Source organism: Gymnoscopelus microlampas (genome assembly GCF_963454915.1).
Source record: "Gymnoscopelus microlampas genome assembly, chromosome: 22".
Lineage (NCBI taxonomy): Eukaryota > Metazoa > Chordata > Actinopteri > Myctophiformes > Myctophidae > Gymnoscopelus > Gymnoscopelus microlampas.
In genome coordinates, this window is record NC_139959.1 from 26,581,419 (window position 1) to 26,606,075 (window position 24,657).

The 24,657-nt window shown below is 44.8% G+C and overlaps 1 protein-coding gene across 4 annotated transcripts in view; it reads left to right on the top strand.

Moving 5' to 3' along the window:
• The window catches only part of LOC311039175 (partitioning defective 3 homolog), a 757,442-nt gene that overhangs the window by 427,143 nt on the left and 305,642 nt on the right, over window positions 1–24,657 (top strand). For all 4 annotated transcript variants that reach the window (XR_014600133.1, XM_084048843.1, XM_084048842.1 and 1 more), the window contains exon 20: window positions 13,154–13,246. Coding sequence is in view for 3 of the 4 variants with exons in the window: in XM_084048843.1 (XP_083904969.1) it covers window positions 13,154–13,246 (93 nt within the window). In the remaining variant the exon portion in view is untranslated. The remainder of the gene's footprint in view (window positions 1–13,153; window positions 13,247–24,657) is intronic.

The following is a 24,657-nucleotide window of genomic DNA, read 5'->3' on the forward strand; positions in this document are numbered from 1 at the left end:
TCCAGGAAGTAAACTGGCTGTAACCAGCCAGCCAGCCAGACAGAGACAGAGAGGCGGTGGTGGGGGTGGGGTCGTAGGCAGGTGGGCATACTGTCCAGTGTTGCCATGTGTGCTTATTTTAATCGATTTTGTGTTTGTTTTTCTGTCAAGTTTGGTAGTCGGTAGTAGTTTTTTATTCTACGACCTACGGTTCAAAAACGTAAAGGGGGCTGTTATAGTGCCACCATGAGGTCGACTGGTTCAATTATTTTTTAAATAATTTTGCACTGAATTATGAACCTCCCCTCCAGTCTTGTAGTTCTAGCTTTTACGGTTTCTGAGAAAAAATACTTGAATGGGAGTTTTTTCATTTTCCCATTAAAGTGGATGGGGACATTTAATGCACTAATATATCAATTAAACTATGTTACCAATCTCTCGCAAAATACGCACCAACGACTCCCAATGAAGCCGGTCAATTTCACATATGGCACGAGTGTGTGGCGCAAAAACTGTGGGAAGAGTAGCGCGCCAAAATAAAGTTTATCTATAATAAACATAGATCATCTATTACTATAGTGTGGTTGCCCTATTTGGGCAACCACACTAATTATGAGAGGACAAGAAAAGATGCCTCTATCTTTTAGCTGGAGTAATAATTTCCACACAATTAGCCCGGCTATGATAAAGAGGTGGGAGAGTGATGACGTTTGTGCGGAAATGGCACACATTTGAACATAATAAGGTCTGAAATGGCATGCAGTTCTCAGACCGTGAATGTTTTTTTTTCTTCCTATTTCAGTTGTTTTCTCATTCCTCTTTTTTTTTTTGCCACGACGACAAAGCACAGCATCGGCATAGCAGACCTCATGCGGTGGTTGAGCGGCTCGGTGAAATCGAACATTCTTACACCGTGCCGGGCCGGGCCGCGTTCTCCGCTCAGCTGTTGGTTAGCCATAAGAGGCGTGGAGGCGAGAAGCCATTTTTTACACCCCTCCTGTCCTCACCCACAGCGATTTATTCCCCCTGCAGGGTCTCTCTCGGCCTGATGTCATGAATAAATGCATGTCATGCCTCTCTCCACAGTCGCGGGGACGCGCCGCTGCTTACCAGCCCTGCGTGAACCCCCTTCCAACTTCCACTTCCACCGTCATCTCCCCCCTCCCTGCCCTCCGTCTGCCCCCCCCCCCCCCCCCCCAGGTGTCTTTCACACCATTACCGACTGAACCCTCTCCCTGTATCCATTCTGCGCTGCGTTCCAATCGGCATCGACGAGGCCGTCGATTGGCTTACTGCGAGCAAAGCCTCTTCCAATGACACGAGGGCACAGAGAGCCGGTATCATATTCGTCTTAAAGGGATAGTTCACCCCCAAAATGACTTTTTTCTATTACGATTACACACCCCCAAAGAGTCTCATTTGTGTCTCCTACCGGAACCGCTGCTGGTCGTCAAATGATTGGCTTAGGAATTCGACAAAAACAAAAAAATATCCATGAATTCAAGTCTCCAGGGGGTGAAAAATGTATAGAAAATAAGTAATCTTTTGAGTGAACCATCCCTTTAAAGCCGTAGGTCACCCCAAAAAATATTTATTTTTTATCAATTACACAACCCATGAAGCCTTGAATTCTTTTTTTTGGTATTTGTCGCATTTGACTTAACGGAGACTCCGGTGTTATTGAAAGAAAATAAGTCATGTTTTGAGTGAACTACTCATTTAAGGCTTGGGAGAGGCAGTGTTGTTGTTGTTGTTGTTGTTGTTGTTGTTGTTGTTGTTGTTGTTGTTGTTGTTGTTGTTGAAGACACCGGCGGTGCTGGCTGAGGTTATCTATCCACAGAGCTCTGCCGTTGCGAGAAGGGCCACTGAAGGTGGCATTATGGCTTCACGAGGCCCTGGAGAAGGTGGTGTACCTAAATAGAGGCAGAGTAGACAGCTCATTCGCTCACAAAATATCTCAACCGGTTCTCGACTTCTCGCCCTTCTTTTCCAAGTATCGGAAGAGAGACAGACGCCTCGCTTCAAATCGCTTTTATTCTTTTTCTTTTAGCAAAAATAACAAAAACGGGGTATATGGGCGGCAGACCCAAGTGACATAGGATTTTTTTTTGCAGTTAATGAGATCCACCGGGAGGGAGGGAGCTAATCGACAGGGGCGGAGCCACGGTAGCTTTAGCATCGGTTAGGCAGCGACGAGAGGTGGGAGAATTCTCCCCACAGACACACACACACACACATACACACACACACACACACACACACACAAACACGCCTCGCCTCGCCTTATACCCTCGGAAACCAGAGAGTGACGGCACGATCAGACTGCGTGGTGAGAACTACCATCATGAAACATAATTTAGGGGTCTTCAACAGGGGCCCGGGACCCCTAGGGGGTCATCAAAGCCGCCAAATCTTTCTGTGATGGGAACTTTTCTTTTTCCTTTTAAAAAAAAATTATTAACCACTTAAACCCTAACATACCTATTCTGGGGGGAACATTAGCTGAAAATAGCAGATCTACAAGCTCACGATGTCGCTCGCTCGTGTAGAAGGGAAAAAAGACGACCAAGTAGGCCTACACGTTTTCTAAGTATTGAGGATTTAAGTGGTTAACTGTCTATAGTCTATGAAAAAGTTGAATCTGCAACACAATTTTATACAATGTAGTGGGGGGTCCCCGCTTCATCCATCTCTCTCTCTCTCTCTCTCTCTCTCTCTCTCTCTCTCTCTCTCTCTCTCTCGCTCTCTCTCTCTCTCTCACCTAAGGGGTCCTTGACCTGAAAAAAACGTTGAAGACCCCTGATATAATTCATGGGGGGGGGGGGGGGATATGCTGCTATAGCTCTCCCTTCTTCCTCCCCCACTTCTATACGTATCTCTCTCATTAGGTAGTTTTTTTCCCTCTCCCTCACATGAAGGCCTCTGTGTGTCTTTGCCCCCCAGGTACTGTTTACTAACCACAGCATGGCGGCTGGCAGCAGCAGCAGCAGCCAGTAGCCGCCCGCGGCACACTAAAGAGGACAGACACGCACGTCCAGCCACACAAACTGCTTCTTCTCCTCTCTAACAAGGCACTATTACAATGACACGGCGGCACTTTTGCCCCCGCGAGTTTCCGAGCTCCGCGTTCGAAATTATGCACCAGCATCATATCGACCCACCCTAGGACAGGAGGAGAGTGAGGGGAGATGGGGGTGGGTGGAGGGGGGGTTGTGTCTGAGGGATAGAGAATGAAAGGGAGAAAAAGTGGGCATAAACTGCCTGTCTTCTGTTTTCTCGACTACTTTTTTTTATTGTTGTTGTCCTCAAACTTTTTTCTCCCCCCCCCCCCCTGTTGATAGGCCAGATAATAATGTCTCTTGATTGTTCTTGCTTAGAGAACAAATTGCATGTATTATTTAGAGTGCTTTATAGATTACCGTTATGAAAAGCCCTGGGTTGAAAGGCACAGACTCTCTTGTTATTTATTTTCTCCAGGGCCGTGACTGACTGACAAACACCAAAACGGCGTGGGTTGTGTTTGAGCTGGTGGCGGGCGGGCGGGGGGAGGCTGGGGGGCGGGGGGGCGAGGGTTGTACAGGCACCGCCTCAGACACCTTTAGGGGGCCTCGCCTGGGGAGATTTGGATTAACTTTCAGGTTGACCAAGCAGAAACCATAATGATTCTCTCTCTCTCTCTCTCTCTCTCTCTCTCTCTCTCTCTCTCTCTCTGCCCTTGAAATTATCTTCTCATCGCTTACTCAAATTGATAGATGCAGCTGTTTTTTTCTTTTCTTTTCTTTTTATATTATTATTTTTCGTTGTTTTTCTACCCCTCCTCCTCCCTCCCTCAGTTTGCCTCCTCGCCGCCCGTTCCACTCGCGGGGTTTTTTGACAAATGCCCAAGCCGAGCGTTTTCACTCGTTGAGGTTAAACCAGGTGAGTGCCATATGCCGTCAGTCAGTCACGTTTGGTACCGTGCAGTGTTGGAAAAAGTACTACATTTTTTTTACTTAAGTAAAAGTATCAATACTGCAATGTAGAAGTACTCTGTTACAAGTAAAAGTCCGGAAATCAAAATTGACTTGAGTAAAAGTACAAAAGTATTAGTATCAAAAGGTACTTAAAGTAAAAGTACTCATTATGCACAATGTCCCATTTCAAAAGGTTTCAAATAGATAAAATGTATAAAAATCTTTTGGAAATAGCAGATCTACAAGCTCACAATGCATTGCATCGCGGCGCATTGTGAGCTTATAGATCGGCTATTTTCAAATGGCCGAAATGTATATATATATATAGGGCTGAAGTGGTTAGTGTATGTTTTGTAATAATAATCAAAATCTACAAAGTAACTACTAGTAACTAAGTATTAACGTAACCTAACAAAGCAACGTTTTCAAATAATTGTTGTGGAGTAAAAGTACAATATTTGCCTCTAAGATGTAGTGGAGTAGAATTAAATACTGAAAACTGGAAATACTCCAGTAAAGTAAAAATACCTAAACATTTTACTTAAGTACAGTGCTTGTAAATAAATGTACTTAGTTACTTTCCACCACTGGTACCGTGCAAACCACATACTTTAGAGGAGGAAAAAAAGCAAAGGAAGGGAGTACCACCATTACAGCAATTTCCTTTCGGCGCTAACCACAGAAGTCCTGACAGAGGCTGTCAAAGCACATGATCTCTTTTCCTCCAAATCGGGCTCACCAGATTATACCTATTGTAACAAATCACAATGAGGCCCTTGCATAATTGAGTTATTTTCCCCCATTCTTCAGAGATATGCTTTTTTTTAGTCATTTTCTTTTCACTCTTGCATTCTGCCGTGGTACCCTTGTACTACATTATTACCCTGTAAATCGATGTAAATGATGTATGAGGCATCCACCAGCAGTAGTAAACCCTTCTGGTTCTGTATGATATACGACGATATCGCCCGTATTGAATGGACTGCCTATACCTATTTAACCCATTAAGACCGGGAACGCGTCCGTGTCGTTTTAGATTTCTTTGGCTGTTCAAAAATAGCAGATCTACAAGCTTGTAGATCTGCTATTTTTGAAAAATCGTGAAGCTTTGAATATATATATATATATATATATTTTTTAACTCAAATCTTTTCTTCTGTGGGGGTCCCTGGAACAACATAATTTGAGACGGGGGTCTGCGGCCAAATACACACATTTTGGGGGTCCTTGACATGAAAAAAGTTTGAGAACCACTGTTATTAAAGCAACATAAGTTTTTTCAAAAAACTGTCACGATTTAGAAGACATTTGTAGAATCCCCAGAAGCAAAGATGTGAGTTAAAATGTTTGCTTTAAAGATATGTAGCCTATTCAAAGATTTGCACACAATTTTTCAAAAATAGCAAATCTACAAGCTCATAGCTATGAGCTTGTAGATCTGCTATTTTTTAATAGCCAAAGAAATCTAAAACTGACAGATGCGTTCCCGGTCTTAAAGGGTTAACTGTGGCTCGTTTTCTTTCTGGAGGAAGCGAGGCCACTCCGTGGTTCGGAGATTGAGCCCACGAGACACTTTTTGATTGATTGCGTCGCTCATTTATCTCTATGATGTTTAATCACAAACATCATAACATTCACTCCAACAATCCATATATGTTCCATATGTTATTCTATGACAGGCACATGTTACAGTTTATGGGACTTAAAGCTGAAATCGTGCGCCAAATGATCGCCGGGTGCCGGGGAGAGAGAGGCGGTTCGGGACAGTGATGGATAGCTTGGGATTTTCTCTGCTTTTGGATGACAAGGATCTTTAATACAGCATCCATTGTGAATCTCTCCAGGGGTGTTTTAACCCATTGAGACCTGAAGCCGATTCTACATGTCTCCTAAATCTCAACAGTTTTCTGAAAAACGTATGTTTCTATATCAGTGGTGCTCAATCTTTTTCATGTCAAGGACCCCCAAAATGATATGTATTTGGCCGCGGACCCCCATCAAAATATTTTGTTCCAGGGACCCCCAGAGGCAAAGATTTGAGTTAAAAATGTACGCTTTAAAAATATATATATTCAAAGATTTGCACACATTTTCACGATTTTTCAAAAATAATGCTTTTTAGCTCAAATCTAAAAATGACACAGTTCCAGGTCTTAATGGGTTAAATGGATGCTACCAAGATATTGTTTTGCATTTGACTTAATTGTTGATGATCACCATCTGTGAATGTGAAAACTACATGGATGGCAGCAATGTTTTGATTAGAAATATGAACGTGATCAACACAATCAATCACCTACTTTATCATTCATTTTAAAATTAATGGGACCATCATTTACTAAACCCATAACATGATGATTTAAAAAAGACTTTAAACTAGCGATTGAAAACATAAAGTGTTTATGAAAAGGTTTACTAAGGAAATAAAATCAAGTGTAAAGTTTGCCCCAAACCTCATTCACTATTGCCGTATTAAGATGATATTGTATTGCGACCGGTAGAAGTTGAAATAGCGACATCAGCTGGGCCATTAACACATTGGGTGCCAGAATTTTATAATAACAGATTACGTTCGGTGCCAGAAATCTCACCGTTGCGCTGCGTTGTGCTGTTTAAATCTGTAGACTCCACGACGAGCGATCCATGAAAAAAAAGCATGCGTGTATGTTGCGCGATGCTCCTGGCTAAAGCCTGAAACAACAACATGTCTCACGTGAGTCACCATTGCAGAGCGATCGTGCATCGAGAATGACTTGTTTTGCCCACTGTAAAAAGTTAAGGAGATACAGAGGTTTTTAGCAGGGAGATAGAATGGAAGCGGATGGGAGCGAGATTTTTTGGCACGGTGATCCTTACTTCTTAGAGTGTTCATGGGTGATTCCAGGGCTGCGCTAGCCCCCCCCCCCCCTTGTGGAAAAAACAAAAAACAAACAAAAAGGTAAAACAAATGTATATTTACGTTTTTTAGGATTGTTGGCACTCCGCGGGTGTATTTGCAAAACCGTAATATTACGGTTTTGTCACTCAATGTGTTTCAGCTTCAATTCCAGCACAGGGGGTGTTTGCCCCTTGGGCAGGAGCAGTAGTTAATGGTGAGAAAACTATCATTTTAGTTTAACCCATAACCCTATTTTGAACAGCCCTGCTCTGCCGGAAATCGTCTTTGTTTGCAGCCAGTCGTGGGGCAAGAGTAGATGGAGTGAAATCCTCATAGTGTCACTTTAATATCCACCTCCACTTCTAAGAGTCCAGCCATCACACCTGACGAGTTCTGCAACCCATTCAGCTGTTATCCCATGTCTGTACCTTTGCTGAAATCATACCTCTCTCCCTGTCCTGTTCCTCCTGTCTCTCAAGTTTTTATAGTGTTTCGGTATTCATCAGCCTCACCTGCTGCAGGCTATCCGGAGAGAGAGAGAGAGAGAGACAGGGGTGCTTAGTGATGGACCATTAAACAGTGGAGAAACAAGGAGGAGGAGGGAGGTGGGAGTGGATCAGTGCTTTCTGATGATGACAGTGAAGAATCAGTGTTTATCAGGGCCTGGGGGATGCGGCCGTTTGACTGGTTTTCATTTAGTCCACTGAGTGACAGTCGGAACGCCATTACACATGACAGATACGAGCGAGTGACATGCTGTACGTTGAGATCACATTGCTGTGTAACACACTTATTATTATGATGCAGTGACACTCAATGACAACTTAAGTTGATCAGACTATTGGCTTGAACCTTCTTTTCCTCAGGGGTTCCCAGAACTTTCTAAGCCAAGAACCAATGGTGTACAGTAACTAAGTACATTTACTCAAGTACTGTACCTAAGTACAATTTGAGGTATTTTTTACTTAACTGGAGTATTTCCAACAAGGCGTCGCATCCTGACATGTTGCGAGTTCTTATTTTCAAACATTTTATTACTTTTACTTTTGGTACTTTAAGTATATTTTGATGCCAATACTTTTGTACTTTTACGCAAGTAACATTTTGAACACAGGTCTTTTGTGTATTGTGGCATTGCTTCTTTTACTTAAAATATTGGAGTACTTCCACCGCTGCCAAAGACCCCCAAATAGCCACAGTCTCGTAAAAAACAAACAAAAACATTGCAGATATACAAGCTCACAACGCGTCATATCACGATGCGTTGTGAGCTTGTAGATCGGCTATTTCAAGAAAATCTTCGAATTGGACTCCCCGTGGCGGCAGCAACTTAGAAACCATGTTTTTTAAGACCTCCGTAAACCGTGCTCTAACCGACCTCTATATTGCCATTCTATCCGCGAGCCGCGGTCCGCCAATCAATAGCTTATTATCAGGCCTCATCAAGCTCACTCTCGATAAGGGCCTCCGTCACCGTGCCAGGCTCAATCTATGCCAAAGGTGCCAATACTGGCTTAAGAGTTTTACAGAAAATGGCTGAATTGTGCCTTTTCAGAAAGTCACTGATTAACTCTGAATCATTACAGCGCTTAGTGGATCCTTCCATCTCTTTATCGCAGAGAGACGCGTATGAAAGTCAATATTGGGTGGAGTTTTTTTTAACCCAATAAGACCGGGAACGCATCCTGTGTGTCATTTTAAGATTTCTTTGGCCATTCCAAAATAGCAGATCTACAAGCTCGTAGCGCAGCACCGAGTGCCCTTCTGGGGGGGGGGTCCCCTGGACCAAAATATTTTACAAATGTTCGCTTTAAATAAATGTATATTCAAAGATTTCCACAAATTTTGACAATTTTTCAAAAAGAAATAGCAGATCAAATAGCAAATAGCGAACAGCCACAAGAAATCTGGAAAATGCGTTCCTGGTCTTAAAGGGTTAATACAATTTCTGTAACTATGGGCCTCTCGATGTGTATCTCTTTTTTTTTTAAACTTACTTTAAGAGTTTAGAAATAGGGTTATTGGGGTTACAGGAGTCAGCGGCGAGGGGGTTTGTCAGGCTAATCCTGTGTTCCAGAGCGCTCCCTGCTGGCTAGGTCCCAATCTGATGACGTATATACACCAACACCACAGAGCTGTGTTGTCAGTATAAAACCAGCCGGCATCCCAAATAAGCCTTTCTAAGAGCTCTGGTGGTAGTATCATCACCCCCCCCCTCCACTTTGAAGTGGACCCGTGCCGGGACCAGGGTTGCCAGATCTGGTTATTATAATTTCCCCGCAAGATTTTATTTGAAAATAGCCGATCTACAAGCTCACAACGCGTCGCATCGCGACGCGTTGTGAGCTTGTAGATCTGATATTTTAACAAATAGCTGATGTACATGTTAAAGTACTCATGTGGCCTGCATAGTCGCTTCTTTTGGGCTGGTTTTCCTACACCTTTTTGCTTGTTTCTCTCACAGAATCTGGCAACACTGGCCGGGACCCCTCCTCTCCACCCCCCGAGGACCTCTGGCAATGCCAGGGAAGAGCTTTTCATTGGGGAACGGGCTGTATGCCCGGCGGGGACGGGGGGTGGTCTCTTTCAGCGTAATCCTCTGATAATGTCCAGTATATGTTGCACTGTGACAAATCCTTCACTGTATTGATGTCGATCCAGAAGACAAACTTTTGGGGGAGGGGTTTAACCCTTTTAGGCTGATCCTACAAAATGCCTTCTATAAATAAGTGATTCTCAAACTTTTTCGTGCCCAAAGGACCCTCAAAATGATATGTATTTGGCCGCCGACCCCTCCATCTGAAAATGTTTTGTGCCAGTGATTTTCAGATTCAAGACACTTTCACGATTTTTCTAAATGTTTTTTTTTTTAAATAGCAGATGTACAAGCTTGCAGTACAGCATGAAGCGACGCGCCGTGAGCTTGCATATCTGCTATTTCTGAGAACCACTGTCCTAAATCCTAAGAGTTTTCTGAAAAACATAATGTTGTGCTATATAGCTAAAATCTAAAATGACAACTTTACATGGGGAAGGAGGGACAAGGCGGGCGGAGAGACGGGACAGAAAAGGTGGAGAGGAGGAGGGGAGGGGACGGGGGACGGGGGGTGGTGAATATTTCTCAGGGAGTTAATGAAAGTCCTTGAAGTGAGGCAAAGAAGGGAGGCTGTCACCTGCTCCGGTGATAGATAGCAGCAGCGCTCCCCGTAGCGCTCAGCAGCGCAGGGCCCAGGGAGAGTTTTATGCCTTTGCTAGAACCATTTGTTGATTAATTAATCAGGTAATGTACGCTATCTGTGTGACAAAAGAGAGACTGCATATCCTCAGGCTCAGCCTTAGACCCCCCCTCCCCCCCTCTCTTTCTCTCTCTCTCTCTCTCTTTGAAACCCCAAAGATCTCCCACCAGGCCTCTACTGCTTTGCAAAGATTACCATTCCGAAAAAAAAAGAAAAAAAAAAAACGTCCGCTATACCAAAGGGAGGGCCATTTGCACAAAAGGTCTTGGCTGGCTTTTTAATGTAAAGTGGAATAATAAACATTCGCTGGGGAGAAACGGGGTCTCTCATTTCATGAATATAAGTCTACTTTTCTTTAGTGGCCTGGAGTAAACCCTGTCTGATGTAATTCTTTCAGATTTGGGAAAGAAAGTTTCTCAAACTGTCAGCTAAAGCTCAGCCACGAGGAAGGTAAAATAAAATAAAATAAACAAGGAATGGAGCTCTGTCAGACCTGTTCCCGGGAGATGTAAAACTTAATGCCTGCTGCTTTTTTTTCTCTCTCTCTTCTCTGCCTGAAATCCAATGGGACCGTGACAGCAATCAATGTGGATTTTCATAATCAATTGACAAACTGTGACGTTGGTATACTGAGACGTCGGGCAGTACTGTAATGTGCAGGCATGTCCATATAGAAGCATACTGTACACGCAATACTATAGTAATGATTGCTGACATGTGATGATGATAAAAATGGTAATATAGAGCATCAAAGTCTGACATCCCTGCCGCTAGAGGGCGCTATCCCAGTGGGTCTAGGCAAAAAAAAATGCTTTATTTGAAATCCCCACAGGGGAATCTTAGATGGCATCATATAAGAACTGTGTTCAAAAAATAAACAAACCACCCTGGCGATTTGACTCATATTGATATGAAGCATCAACTGACAGTGAAAAAGTACAAATTTATCCAAAGAGTACGTTTTTTTTTCTCGTTTTTTCTCAAAACACAGACGTTATAAAATGCTCAACTCAACATCATAAATGTCACATATCTGGTTTGTTTATTTTTGGAACACAGTTTTTTGGGGATTCCAATACAAAAAATAACGCCGTGACCCAAGGGATATAGTGGGAGTGACGTCAGGACTTCGGTACTCTCTCTATTGCATATAAGGATTGCAGCGGCAGTAAGAATGCACTTAATGAATGTATTTCCCTTCTCTCTGTGTAACACCGTTCACAATGCAGTATAACCATACATTTGCATAGTCAGGCTTCAGTAGTCATAGGTTTATTCAAGAGCGGTATTATTTTATTTTTTTCATAGAGATGTTGGTGCAGTTTCACTCAGGAGGAATGCGCTTTCCCTGTGAGCGATAATATGAATATATTTATGCTTCCACGTGGTCTCATTACATTTTGCTCGTAGTCAGCTTTCCAGAACCGTGCCCCCACCCCTCTCTTAAGCCTGAATTATACTTCACGCCAGAGGAAATAGTGACACCGCTATTTCACTTGTAGATTGTCTATTGCCGACGTGCAATGAAGTATAAATTAAGCATAAAAGGGGAAGACCCAGCACTCGCCCACGTTGACAGAGCATTGAGCGTTTCCGTCATTATCACTCGATTTTAATTAGTTTACAAGTAACACTTTTCAATTACAGTTTTTCCACTACACTTTACTCTTTCAACAAACAATTAGGCTTCTATTTCTGGGCTTAAGCTACTGTTCTGTTTTACTTAATAAAACTGCTCAAACACAAACTACTGTTGCATGAATTTAGCTGTTCATTTTGTTATAAAATGATATTGTCTCTGTCAGGTGGAAACTGTTACTTTTCAGGATTCAAATTCAAATTTTTGCTATTTTTGCTACTTTAGTGTGACACGAAGTAAGCCGTTAATCTACGAAAAAACATGGAGAAAATATGGAGATACTCGTTGTCTGCCCGACAACAACGATATACTGTTGGCATCATATACAGCAATATTTGCAAGTATACTGCCCTGTAAAGGGTGATTTATACTTAGTTGCGTCCCGGTGTCATACACCGCAAAGTAGCCGTCCTACCAGCTCTACCAACACCGCAGCACGACTCGTTGTGCGCAGCTTCTAGATCTGCTATTTTCGATGCGCAACCAAGTAATGAATCAGACATAACACCTGTCAGCTGTGTCCCTCCCCCCTCCCTCCTCCGTTGCTCATCATTTTCTCACACCCCTCAGTCAGCCGGGAGTCTGCAGTCACTTAGTCGCTCGTCCGAAACCCCCCAGGCTGGAATTTACGACCGGCGGCTGCTTCGGGGGCTTATTCTCACTTCACTGTAAAAAAAAAAAAGCCTGCCGCGGATTTACCGTCGTTGTCGTGTCGCCGCCGTCATTAAAATGTAAAAGTTTTTGCAGAGGCGGCGAGAAAGTCACAAACGATGCGAGCGTGTCCGCTCGACCACAACCCCCCCCAATACCCACCCAAACTCCCCCTCCTTCCCGTCCACATCGCGTCGGTTACACATAATTCCCCCCCCCCCCTCGCTCAAACTAAATCATGAGCTGTCACCACCTCCGTCACTCTGGGTAAACTATACAGCAGCTCCGGGAAGGAGTGGAGAGAGAGAAGTCATCCTTTACTTTTTTTCCCCTCTTTTCTTCCAACAGGGTGTTAATGCTGTTTGCCTCTCTCTGTTTCAAAGGCTCTTATTTTAACACCTCACGTTGAATTCATTACGCCGTCGTAATGGCAGGTCGGCGACCAGGGAAATGTGGCACTTTATTGAGTTATCTTTTGATACGGCTCCGTGCGCTGTGATCGCGTTTATATGAGGAAAAAAGTTCAAAGTTATTCTTTCAATAACGAGTGTGTGTGCACGCCCCTCGAGGGGGAGACGCATTTCGGAGCTGTCTCGCCTGCACAAACTCCACCTGACGATGCTGACAGGTTGACACTTTAATTTCCTTCCGAAGGTTTTCTCGCCGGCGTCTGGTGGAGAAAGAAGGGAAGAAAGATACTGTTCGTACGTGTGGGGGGGGGTGGGGGGAGAAAAAGAAAATTACTCATTGGGCAGAACATTATTAAATAATACTGTGGGCTTCAATTATATCCCCTTTGCCCTCATCTGTCACGCAGGTTCGGAAAGCACCGGAAAGACGACTCCGGCAAGTCCAAAGACGAGGAGGCCTCCGAGGACGAGACCCAGCGGATGAGGCTGGAACAGGAGAGGTGAGAGCTCAAACAATAGCCGTGGCTTGCTAAAAGCCCCCCCCCGCAAATTAAGTCCCCACACAGAACACAAAAAAAAACCACCGCTGACCGGAAAATTAGCAAACTGGCCAATTAACAAAATGGTGCAAGGCAGCAGGGGTTGACTGAATTCTGGGAAAGCGTTCAGATGTCAATTTGCCCGAAACGTCCTCTCGCTTTTATATCAGTACATTAAATAGATCATTTATGGATTGTTGTTGCGGGTGCCATTCACTGGTCCTGACCCCCTAATGGGCGCTAGTGGGCCCCCCGTGGATTTAGGCCTGATTGAATGGCTAGCCCATTATAATAGTGGAATCGATGGAGCTTCCACATTTGTCTTTTTTCCTGCGGCCAGTAGTGGAAGGCTGTTAATCGCTCGAGAATACGCCGTTGCTTTCTATACAACTGTTCCTGGCTCGCTGTCCCTGGACAGTTTTGTGGACATGCAGGGACCACCATGAGAATGAGGCAGTGGTATTATTGGCTCTTTGCTTGGGTGAAAGGGAAGCAGGCTATAACACAATATCAAGCGAGCGAGCTGGGCGAATGAAAAAAAGACGCCTGGCTGCTTCCATTGTTCCCCCAACCAGCCCCAATGAACTCTGTAATCAAAGTGCCCGTCGGTAATGAAAGCTAATTGAATAGCGACAATAGGGCTTGATAGCGCTCCCCGTTCCCACCGAGGGAGGGAAAGGATTGAAATATACAAACACACACACACACACACACACACACACGCCGACAATGCTCTGCTTCCTCATTCAATGCAACATCTGGAGGCCTTGTTCAAAGAGCTGTCGTCTCTTGTGAAGGTCTTCTTCTTCTCCTCCTCCGTGTGGCAGGGGTCCCTCTTGGCCGAGGGCCCGACACGTCTCCCTCTCGGCCAGCAGGCTCCCTATAATCCGGAGCCCTTTGAGCTGCTCCCAAGCGGCTGACAGAGGCTAAGCAACAGAACCAACACAGAGCCAGGAGATACAGTATGTACTGTGTGGGGGTGTATTTTTGCTACCACACTACCCCCTCATAACGTGCACACACACACAAACATTTAAACAGGGTTTGATTTGTTTAAAAAAGAGGGGGGACATATTTTTAACCACTTAAGCCCTATATACTGTACGTACTACAATATGGTAAATGGACTGCATTTATATAGTGCTTTTCTCCAAAGTGCTTTACAATGTAATCACATTCACACATTCATACACCGATGGCCTAGGAAACCAATGCAAGGCAACAACCCGCTCATCGGGAGCAGTTAGGGGTTCAGTGTCTTGCTCAAGGACACTTCGACAAGCTCACGACACGTTGTATCACGATGCGCTGTGAGCTTGTAGATCTGTTTTTTTTTTTTTATATTTTAGAAATTGGGAAAAAAAGAACCTTATTTGAAAATGTGCCCAAGATGGAGATGCCGGGGTTAATGTGGTTTAACATCTTGTACATCTGCAATTTTTGAAGATTTTTCGGAAAATCGTGAAAGTGTGAGAGCTACTGATTTAGAAGTGCATTTTGTAGAATCGGGCCTCGGGTCTTAAAGGAAGCAGGGATAAACCATTATCCCCACAGGAGGGGGGGGGGGGGTGGTATCAAAAGCAGAGGCGTGCCTTTTTCCTCCAAGCGCCTCGAACCCTCTGCACGTGCACACGCGCACCCATGAACGGCACACGCCCACTTTGTGTCTCTCTCCCTCACCCTCCTCCTTCCATCATTTCTCCTTCGTCTTTGCCACTTTGTCTTTGCTAGAGGAATGTTCGTTCCCCCCGTCTTGTCCCTGTCAGTTCTGCATGTGTGAGCTCTGGCAGAGAAACGACGACGGGGCCAACCTAATTCTTTGCTTTTGTACCCCACACATCCCAAATCCCATCACTCAGCCACGACGAAGCCCCCACCCTACCGCCCCCCCCCCCCCTTTCAGTTAATGGAAAGAGAATCCTGAGGGAAATCGGGGGGGGTGGGGTAATAATAAACCGACCTGCCACGAAGCAGAGTCGATATTCAAAGTGTCGGTTGGGTTCAGCGGGACGACCGCTCAGAAATCCATTACCCCTTGTATATTTGGGGGTTGCGTTACTGTATCGTGCTCTGCGGAGGTGGCTGATTTGATCGACCCCCCCCCCCCCCTCTTGCTCTCGCTCTCGGCAAACTCTCTGATTGATGACATATATGTGCCTCCAGTGGTGGAAAAAGTACTCGCAGTTTTTTTACTTAACTCTTTCACTGTCAGAATAAATAAATACACATTGTGTACCGTCCCCTTGCCAGCAAACACGAGCGATTTTACTGTACCTTTGAAAAATCATGGAATATTCTCCGTGACCTCCGTCCTCACGGAGATAGGCTCATTATACGCACGGGGGTGTCGTAGGATAAGGGGGGGGGGAAGTATCCGCTCGCCGTAATCCATTGCACATCTGTGGCCGTTTGAATGACGCTTGTTTTTGCCATAAAGCAAGAGGAACGGAGATATAGCGATTTTCCCACAGCAAGTAAATGTGCTTTCATTTTTTTAAATTACGTCAATTCCGGGTGTACTCTTCTTCGTTGGTGCTTGGATCATTCACAGGCAGCGCCTGTGAATGATCAAAAATTATGATCCATAATCAAAATGTACTTGAGTAAAAGTACAAAAGTATTGGCATCAAAATATACTTAAAGTACCAAAAGTAAAAGTATTCATTATGGGACTCAAATGCGCGACACACTGTCAGGCTACACACTGTCATGCTACGACAGCGGTCCAGGTCTAAAGAAGAATGTTTCACTATGAATACAGGTGCACCTTGAGATTTTGATTTGCCCATAAGATTTTGACTTGCTAGGCACAAGAACTTTCAAAAACACCGTCTTAAGAAGATTATGTCCCCCGCCTACCACGATATATCAGCCAAGGAGACGAGCGTTGCCAAAAAATAAAAGCGGCGAGATGGCAGCCATATAAAGGACGGTAACTTCCATGAATCATTATCAAGGTCAAAGTTTTAAATATAGAACAGTGACTGGCTTATTGCATGGGTATAAGGGCCAGGTTTTTATGAATTAATCTACCTAACCTCCTATTCTGTAATCACTAAAAGCTCTGGGCCAATGGCGTCCACAGCGATTAATGATGGCATTTGGCTTGCGGCCCAATCCCAGGGTCCCGGACACTATGCTTGCTGCAGTATCCGGGTGACATGTCCCCGCCTCGACGACGCCCCTGTTTCAGTCTCATCCATAACATTGGATGCCTTTGGCCTGGAAACCTTGTAAGACCAGAACTGTGTTCAGGCTTTTTCAATACTTTATACTTCTACTCCACTACATCTCAGAGGCAAATATTGTACTTTTTACTCCACTAAAATTATTTGAGAACTTTAGTTGCTAGCTACTTTGTAGATTTTGATTCATATTACAAAACCCCTTCAGACCTACAGTATATACTCTGGCAATTTGAGATTTTGCCGATCTAGAAGCTCAGAGCTTGTAGCTCTGCTATTTTCAATGGATGTTTTTTCAATGTATCTTTTAGTGATTACAGAATAGGAGGTTAGGTAGATTAATTCATACAAACCTGGCCCTTATACCCATGCAATAAGCCAGTCACTGTTCTATATTTAAAACTGCCAGCTCGCCGCTTTTATTTTTTGGCAACGCTCGTCTCCTTGGCTGATATATCGTGGTAGGCGGGGGACATAATCCTCTTAAGACGATGGTTTTTGAGAGTTCTTGTGGCCAAGGCAAGTCAAAATATTATGGGGCAAGTCAAAATCTCAAGGTGCACTTGTATTCATAGTGAAAATGGCAGATTTTTGTATAGTTGTATTACAATAATAATGTGTGCTTGTCACCTTGACTTGTCTCATGTCTTACCGGCGTGCCTCAGCAACACCATACAGAACCCTTATCGGACAATGTCACACTGATAAGAACAGGTATGCACGCGCAGGCCGGCACTAAAAGAACCTCGCCGCTCTTAAGATGCAATGGAAAAGTGGACACCGCACTCACGTGTAAAAATACATTCCATCAAACTTTCAGATGCCGCGACGCGTTGTGTGAGCTTGTACGTCAGCTATTCTCGGCACCGTTGCACAATGAAGTATACAGTACTTCTCGCTAGGGAGCGCCTCGCCAGCCAACACACAAGAGGAGGTTGAATGAACAGAAAACCAGCGCTCCTCCCCAAAACAACAGGTTTGGGGATCTGTTTGGAATTGATTACATGAAACCGGCACCTGAGCGACCGTGCAGTCTCAAATGTTCCCACTGTAGGAAGAGGACGTTCCTAACGGCAGCACGCAACGCAATTGGTGGGACGTTCCAGCTGAGGAAAAGCAATTATCATGCGTGTTTTTTTTTGGGCTATAATCTGGTAAATTGTATGCAGCTGCCAGGCTGTTGTGATTGAGCTGGCTGTGCCATCCCCTCATCAAACCACCATTACAACTTGCGGAGAGAGGCCCTCCTCCCTGATAGCCCCTCACTCATCCTGCTGTTGGCATTCTTTTTAAGACAACCACGGACACATTTTTTTGCCGATATAGTATCGTTTTTGACCGCGACGGAGGCACGCCGTCTCAAGCGAACTTGAGCCACGAGAGGCACCGACATTGTGAAGGGCGCTTGAGCACCGTCCGAGTTATGTACTGATAGGCACAGAATCGTAAATCATGTTTTGGGGTGAGCGTTTGCCCCAACTGCCACTCAAAGTGACTACTGGCCAATCACAGCGCGTCTTTTCTGGGACTTGTCAGAATCTAGTTGTATAAAAATATCACACCCCCTCACCCTTTGGCTTGTTTAGGTCCATCGTGGAAGCCATCCAAGGCACTCACTCCTCCTATCTGATTGGCTGACACTGAAACAACCAGCAGACAAACCAACTCTGATTGGACTCTGGCGAGACCAGAGGGGGAATGGTCAGGGTTTGAGTGGTTGTTCTGTCAGCCGATGAGGCCAGGGGGAGTAAAGAGGGGGTCCTTGGTGGTGGTGGTGGTGTTGGGGTGATAATGTGAACCTGCATCATTCACTTACTTATCTCCACACACAGTATGGTAGTCCCCGAAACCACATGGACATATTATTCCCAGCCCTAGAGGGCGCACGCACGCACGCACGCACGCACGCACGCGCACGCACGCACGCACGCACGCACGCACGCACGCACAAACACACTTTTGCATTGCTGTACTTGTGAGGACATCATCATTTCAAGACAGTGATTTTATGAGTATATATTGCCATTTTTAACCATAAGCTTAAAGCTGAAAAATAGCCGATCTACAAGCTAACAACGCGTCGCAGTGGTGCACGACACAAGCGTGCAACTAAGTGTAAATCAGGCATAACTCTATTATGTCTAATCCCTAAACCTATAACTTCTATATGTCTAATCCTAATCCTAACTCCAACCTGAATATCGTAAATCTCTACAAATCTATTTTCAAACACAAAAGAACAATTTATCTTGTGAGGACCAGGAAAATGGTCACACACACGCACACGCACGCACACACACGCACATGCACACGCACAAGCACACGCACCCTGACAATGTTACATCTCCATTTTTGCTCCAGAACTGAACTCCATTTGCTCCCTCTTTACTCTGCGTTGGGGCTGATTGTGATGTCCATTCCTCTCTTATCTGGCCAGTTCCACTTGGTTTCTAATCAGCCAGCTCACACTCCTCCACGGCTCTCACTGTTGTTGCCCCTGCATCCCTCCCCTACCCCTCCACCCCTCCAACACCCGGACCACAGCGGAAGCAAGCAGGCTCCTCCTGCCTTACTTGTTTGCAAGGCTTCCTGCATGGTTATGGACAAAACACAGAGAAGGATGTGCTTCTTCGACTCCAAAGAGTCATTTGACTCCAATGGAGATAAGAGGCAGATTCCATATCTCAGATTCAATATCTCCATATTCTAACTTTTTGTGTTTTTTCCCCGTAAATTAACTCCCTACTTGATCGTACTACAGTGTCACACAAAAGTATCAATAGATCAGCTACTTTTACTGTTTTTGAATTGTATTCCTCAAAAGTAACAGTTTTGGACATAACTGTTTCCACCCGACAGAGGTGATGTGTGAAAATCAGCATAGAGTTTGCTACTATACTAAGCTCGCCACATGTCACGATGAAACGCGCTGTGATCTATTAGATCATGTCTGTTTTGACATACGGACGGTGTCAGGCTTCAATGGTTAAAGGGTAAGTGATTTGCAATTATTCAAATAATTGCAAAATGGGTCTACTGTATGTTCTGATAGTACTCGTTACTATAGAGTGTGCTGTCCATATAAGGAGTCTCCCATGTCTCTCCAGCTCTTTATTAAACAGAACATGCATTTTCAGTGCTCTCTCCTGATTGGCTGAAATGTTGTCACCTACCTGAAAATGAATTTCTGTTTACTAAAGAGCTGGAGAGACCCCTGTGACCAAACAAATGCTCTGTAGCAATGATTACTATCAGAATATAGTACTTTAACCTTTTTAACAAAAAAAAGAAAAATACAAAAAAATATCACTTACCCTACCTTTAAACAAAATACATTGTTTCTTTTTGCAGCCACTTTTTAAAATAAATGAAATGTAATTTTGTCCAATCTGTATGGTGGAGTATGTTAATACAATACAATTGGGGTGGTTGTATTTCGTCTCCTTGCTCTTCTATTGAGACATTTCGATTGTGTCAAAGGTCATGTCTCACCTAATCACAGGATCTGACACGAATCTTGACAGAACTTGCGCAGGGAAACCAAACCAGGCTAAAATCCGGGGTAGTAGAGGAAAGTTACATAGTGCTGCTTTAATGGGACATTACATGAGATGATTCCTTCACTTTGTAATTGTCTTTTTTTCCAGTGATCGTTGCATGCTCCGGCGTTATCATTTCCACTGCGTCTCATCTCATTATTCCAGCATCCCATTACAGTTTCATTTGCATAGCAGAGTTCAAAGGCAGCTCGGCGTAGCTGATTGGGGAAGTGTGATTATATTTGTAATTATATTGATACCTACAGCAAGTTAACCCATGGAGACCTGGAACGCATCTGTGTCACTTTTTGATTTGAGCTAAAAAAGCATTATTTTACACTTTGGCATTTCAAAAATAGCAGATATACAAGCTCATAGCGCGGCACTGAGTGCCGCGCTATGAGCTTGTAGATCTGCTATTTTTGAAAAATCGTGAAAATGTGTGCAAATATTTGAATATATATTGTTTTAAAGCCAACATTTTTAACTCAAATCTTTGCTTCTGGGGGTCCCTGGAACAAAATATTTTGAGATGGGGTCGGCGGCCAAATACATATCATTTTTGGGGGTCCTTGACATGAAAATGTTTGAGCACCACTGATACAGAAACATACATTTTTTTCAGAATACTGTTGGGATTTAGAAGCCATTTGTAGAATCGGCTTCAGGTCCTAATGGGTTAATATAATTATTACCACTAGTCAATTAACACGGTGGAGCTCGGACAATAATCTCTCTGATTGCGTCGTGCCATTACGGGGCAAACGTCAACAGAAGGTGAGTTTTTGAGCGTTCCCACACCGTTATACAACACTGTGATTTCCCCTTTGCGCGTTACGGTTTGATTAGGTTGTTGCGTGTGCTCTGCCCTCTTGTCTGCTCTTCAAAAACAGAAAGGAGCTGGTGGTGTTTTGATGAAGCTTGAAGAGAAATCAGTGCGAGGTGTCGGAGAGAGAGAGAGAGAGAGAGAGGGGAGAATGTATGAGGATGTAAGACAGCAAATGTATTCCGTTTCATCCGCCCCGGTAACAACAACAGTGCATGTATTGAAGAGGCAGGCTTTCCAAGTTCTAAAGTGTGTTTACTTCAAAATGAGTTTGAGATTACAGACGGTTCCCCTCTCTCCTTCCCATCAACCCATCTCGCTCTCTCTCTCTCTTTCTCCCTCTCTCTCTCTCTCTCTCGGTCTCTCTCTCTCTCGGTCTGCCTCTGTGGAGTAGATTAAACATTGACAAACATATGGAGAGGGAGTCTGTTGTCTTTGTCCGTCCAGAATTGAACAGCAGCTTGATAAACAGTGAGATTTATTCAGCGCGGTAGAGAGGAAGGGCTTGAGGGCCGTCGAGGTGTTGCCGCCACCTGGCCGACCAAATGTGTTGTTTCGCAAAGCAATGACTTTCACTACCAATTTTCCTCCTTTCAAGTTCATACGCTGAAAAAAAATGAACTCACAAAAGCTTCGGTAACACCCTCAACCACGTTTTCTTAATCTATTACAGGGGTGGGAAAAAACACACAGTGATTAAAGAAAGGAAAGAAAACCTTGGAGGTTGCTGTTAGCTCTTGTTTGCTTAACGATGTTATCAAATAAAAATGGTCAGCCCGGCCGCCGGCAGTAAGCTCTCTGCATTAGAGAGTCTAGACGGCGTTTGGCCAAGGAAATGTCATTCCTTTGTACTCTTATGAAGAGCTAGCAAGTACACAACCTCCTCCCTCCGAGAGAGCGCCGTCTGAAATCCTTTCTATGAAGTGCAAATAGGCCTATATGTTCACATTTTAAAGCAGCTCTCCCTACGTACTGTTTTCATTAGAGGCTAACCAGTGTAAACGGTACACGGTATACCTGCTCAGAGGACTAGAGGAGAGGCTGGTATATAGGTAATTGGGCCTGTACAGTAGTAATGTGCTTAAACGTGGGCAGCTCTCTCCCCCAGTGTTAACAGCACACCGGGCCATTAATTGGCTAATGGAGTAGGACAGCACAGAGTGGGGGGGGGGTCTTAGGAGGAAGGTACGTACAGTACTGTAGGAAGTGGAGGGTAGGTCACAAGAATGGAGTGGAGCTGGAATAGGTGTATGTGAGGGGATGCTTCGTTTAACCCCTTCATCCAGGAACGCATGCCGTGTAATTTTAGATTCTTTTTTGTTGCTGTAACCATTATTTTATACGTTGAGCTATTCACATTTTGCATCTGGGGATTCTACAAATGTCTTCTAAATCCTAACAGTATAAAACAAAACTTATATTGCTCTAATATCAGTGGTTCTAAAACCTTTTGCATGTCAAGGACCACCCAAGATTATATGTATTTGTCCCATATCAGACCCCTGATGCCTGGGAGAGTAGCGATGTCTGTCTCTGTGTCTCTCTGTCTCTCTCTCTCTCTCTCTCTCTCTCTCTCTCTCTCTCTCTGGGCCTGCTCATGTCGCCATGTCTAGCCGAGGCCATTATCTCATTCTGTATGTCAATATGGTCGTTTTTATGAATTTGATTAGTCTATAAAACGCCAGAGGGCCCTCCAGCTCCCAGTGGACTTCCGTGAACCTGCACTAACGTCATCATCGACTCCTTACTGGCAGAGATCTGACATCACTTTAACCAGATGGCAGGTGAAAGGGCTTCTGGGAATTAGTGTTTTTTTTTATGTATCTTTCTTTACCTTGGCTCTCTCCTGGCTTCTGCATTACGATACCCCCAACACAAAGTAAAACCTCACCTAAAGACCATTGTACTCTGGGGAGGGGGAGGTGATTTGATTTATTCCTACCCGTACTGTACCTGGTCCAGGAAACCACCAGCGCTGCTTCTAAGAGATTTATGGAGGAGTCGTGTATAAAGCAACCTAAAATTGGGGGGTTCTATCAAAATCTCATTCCGGGGCGCAGATAAACGCCGAGAAAATGGGATTTCTCGACAGCCAAAAATAAACGAGGCGGTCGGCGTGGATGAGGATGTGGGAATTGGGTTAATCTGGCACTGAAAAATGGTCATTTGTTTGAAATGTGATTACAGTTATTAAAATACACAGACATGGAAGAGAGCTTGGGCTATGAGGGGGGGGTGAGGGGGGGTTCTAGCCTTGTGTTACCCCTGGCAACGCTGTCAATCATTTCAAAGTCACAGCGTGTGGAGGGGCGTGAGGTCAGTTATAACCCCCGGGGTAATGGGGAAGTCCCCACAAACTGGGTGGTGGATATATGCCTGTGAGTGAGTGAGTGCCTGCCCGCTTGCGTGTGTGTTGGGCGCCACATCTGGAACCTGTGAGCATTTCTGGTGGCTGCAGCGAGGGTCACCTCCTCAGCAGGAGGTCAACGACCCCCCCCCCCCCGCCCCTCCCCCGACCCCTCCTCTCCTCCCCCCTCCCTCCCCGTTTCCCACACCATCACGATCCCCCCCGTCCGTCCGTCACGCTTGGCACGCCTGCGCCTTGTTAGCAGTGTTGCCATGTCTGCTTATTATAAGTTTGTTTTTCTGTAAAGTCGCTTGTAAATATTGGTAGTTGCGGGTTGTGGTTTTTTTTGGGCTAAAGTGTAGTTGCTTATTTGGGTGTTTTTTTTTCATGTCAAGGACCCCCAGATTAATATGTATTTGTCCGGAACCCCATCTGAAAATATTTTGTGCCAGGGACCACCATACACGATTTGTGTTGTTAAAGTGTTTTGAAACTATTAGAAATATATATTTTTTTGCAAATGGCAGATTTACAAGCTCACAACGAGTCACGATGCGACGCGTTGTGAGCTTGTAGATCTGCTATTTTCAAACAGCTGATGCAAAGTGGTAAAACTTAGTGGTATAACCAGTCGCTTCTTTTGGGCTATATAGTTTCATTGACCTGGCCGCTTGTTTCTCTGGCAAAATCTGGCAACACTGCTCGTTAGCCATAAGACAGACCATGCCATTCACGGTTGGGCCCACCGTAGGGGGCAGGAAGGGCCCCTGAAAGGCCCTGTTGTGTGGAAGTGGTCCCGGGGAGAGAGAGGAGCGCGCTGAAAGGCAGTGGAAGTTATAGGACGAGAGAGAGAGAGAGATCAGAAAGGCCGATTGCCCTCCCTCCCTCCCTCGCCCTCGTTAGTGGAAGGGAGGGGGGGGGGGGGGGGGTTCGGGTCTACGCGCTCCCCTCCTCAGGAAGATCCCCTGCCATTCTTGGGGGGGGGGATGGCAGGGCACGCGTTTTCAAGAACACTGCATTGCGTGCCGGCGTGATGTACGCCTTTCTTCCTCCTTCCACTCGGTTGTAGGCGAGAGGAAAAGCCACTTAAGAAGTTGGAGGAGGAAGGAAGGACCATATGGCCCCCTCCTCACATATAGACTGATAGATGTCTGAGTTGAAGGCCTAAGCCTGGAGTTTCTCAGGCCAAGGACCCCTTAGCTGAAAGAGAGATGAAGCAGATTCACATAGATCATAGATTTCATATTGACAGCACTGTATGTTGGATTCATGTTCATGTGTATTTTCAGACATTTAACCTCTTGAACCATCAATACTTTGTAAACCTCACCTTTCGCTCTGTACTTGGTCTGCTTTTTTCCCATCTACACCAAACCTCTTTGCCGAAAATAGGTCACAGCGAGGCGTTGTGAACTTGTAGATCGTCTATTTTCGGCCAAATGCTCCCCTCAGAATAGGGATGCTAGGGTTCACGT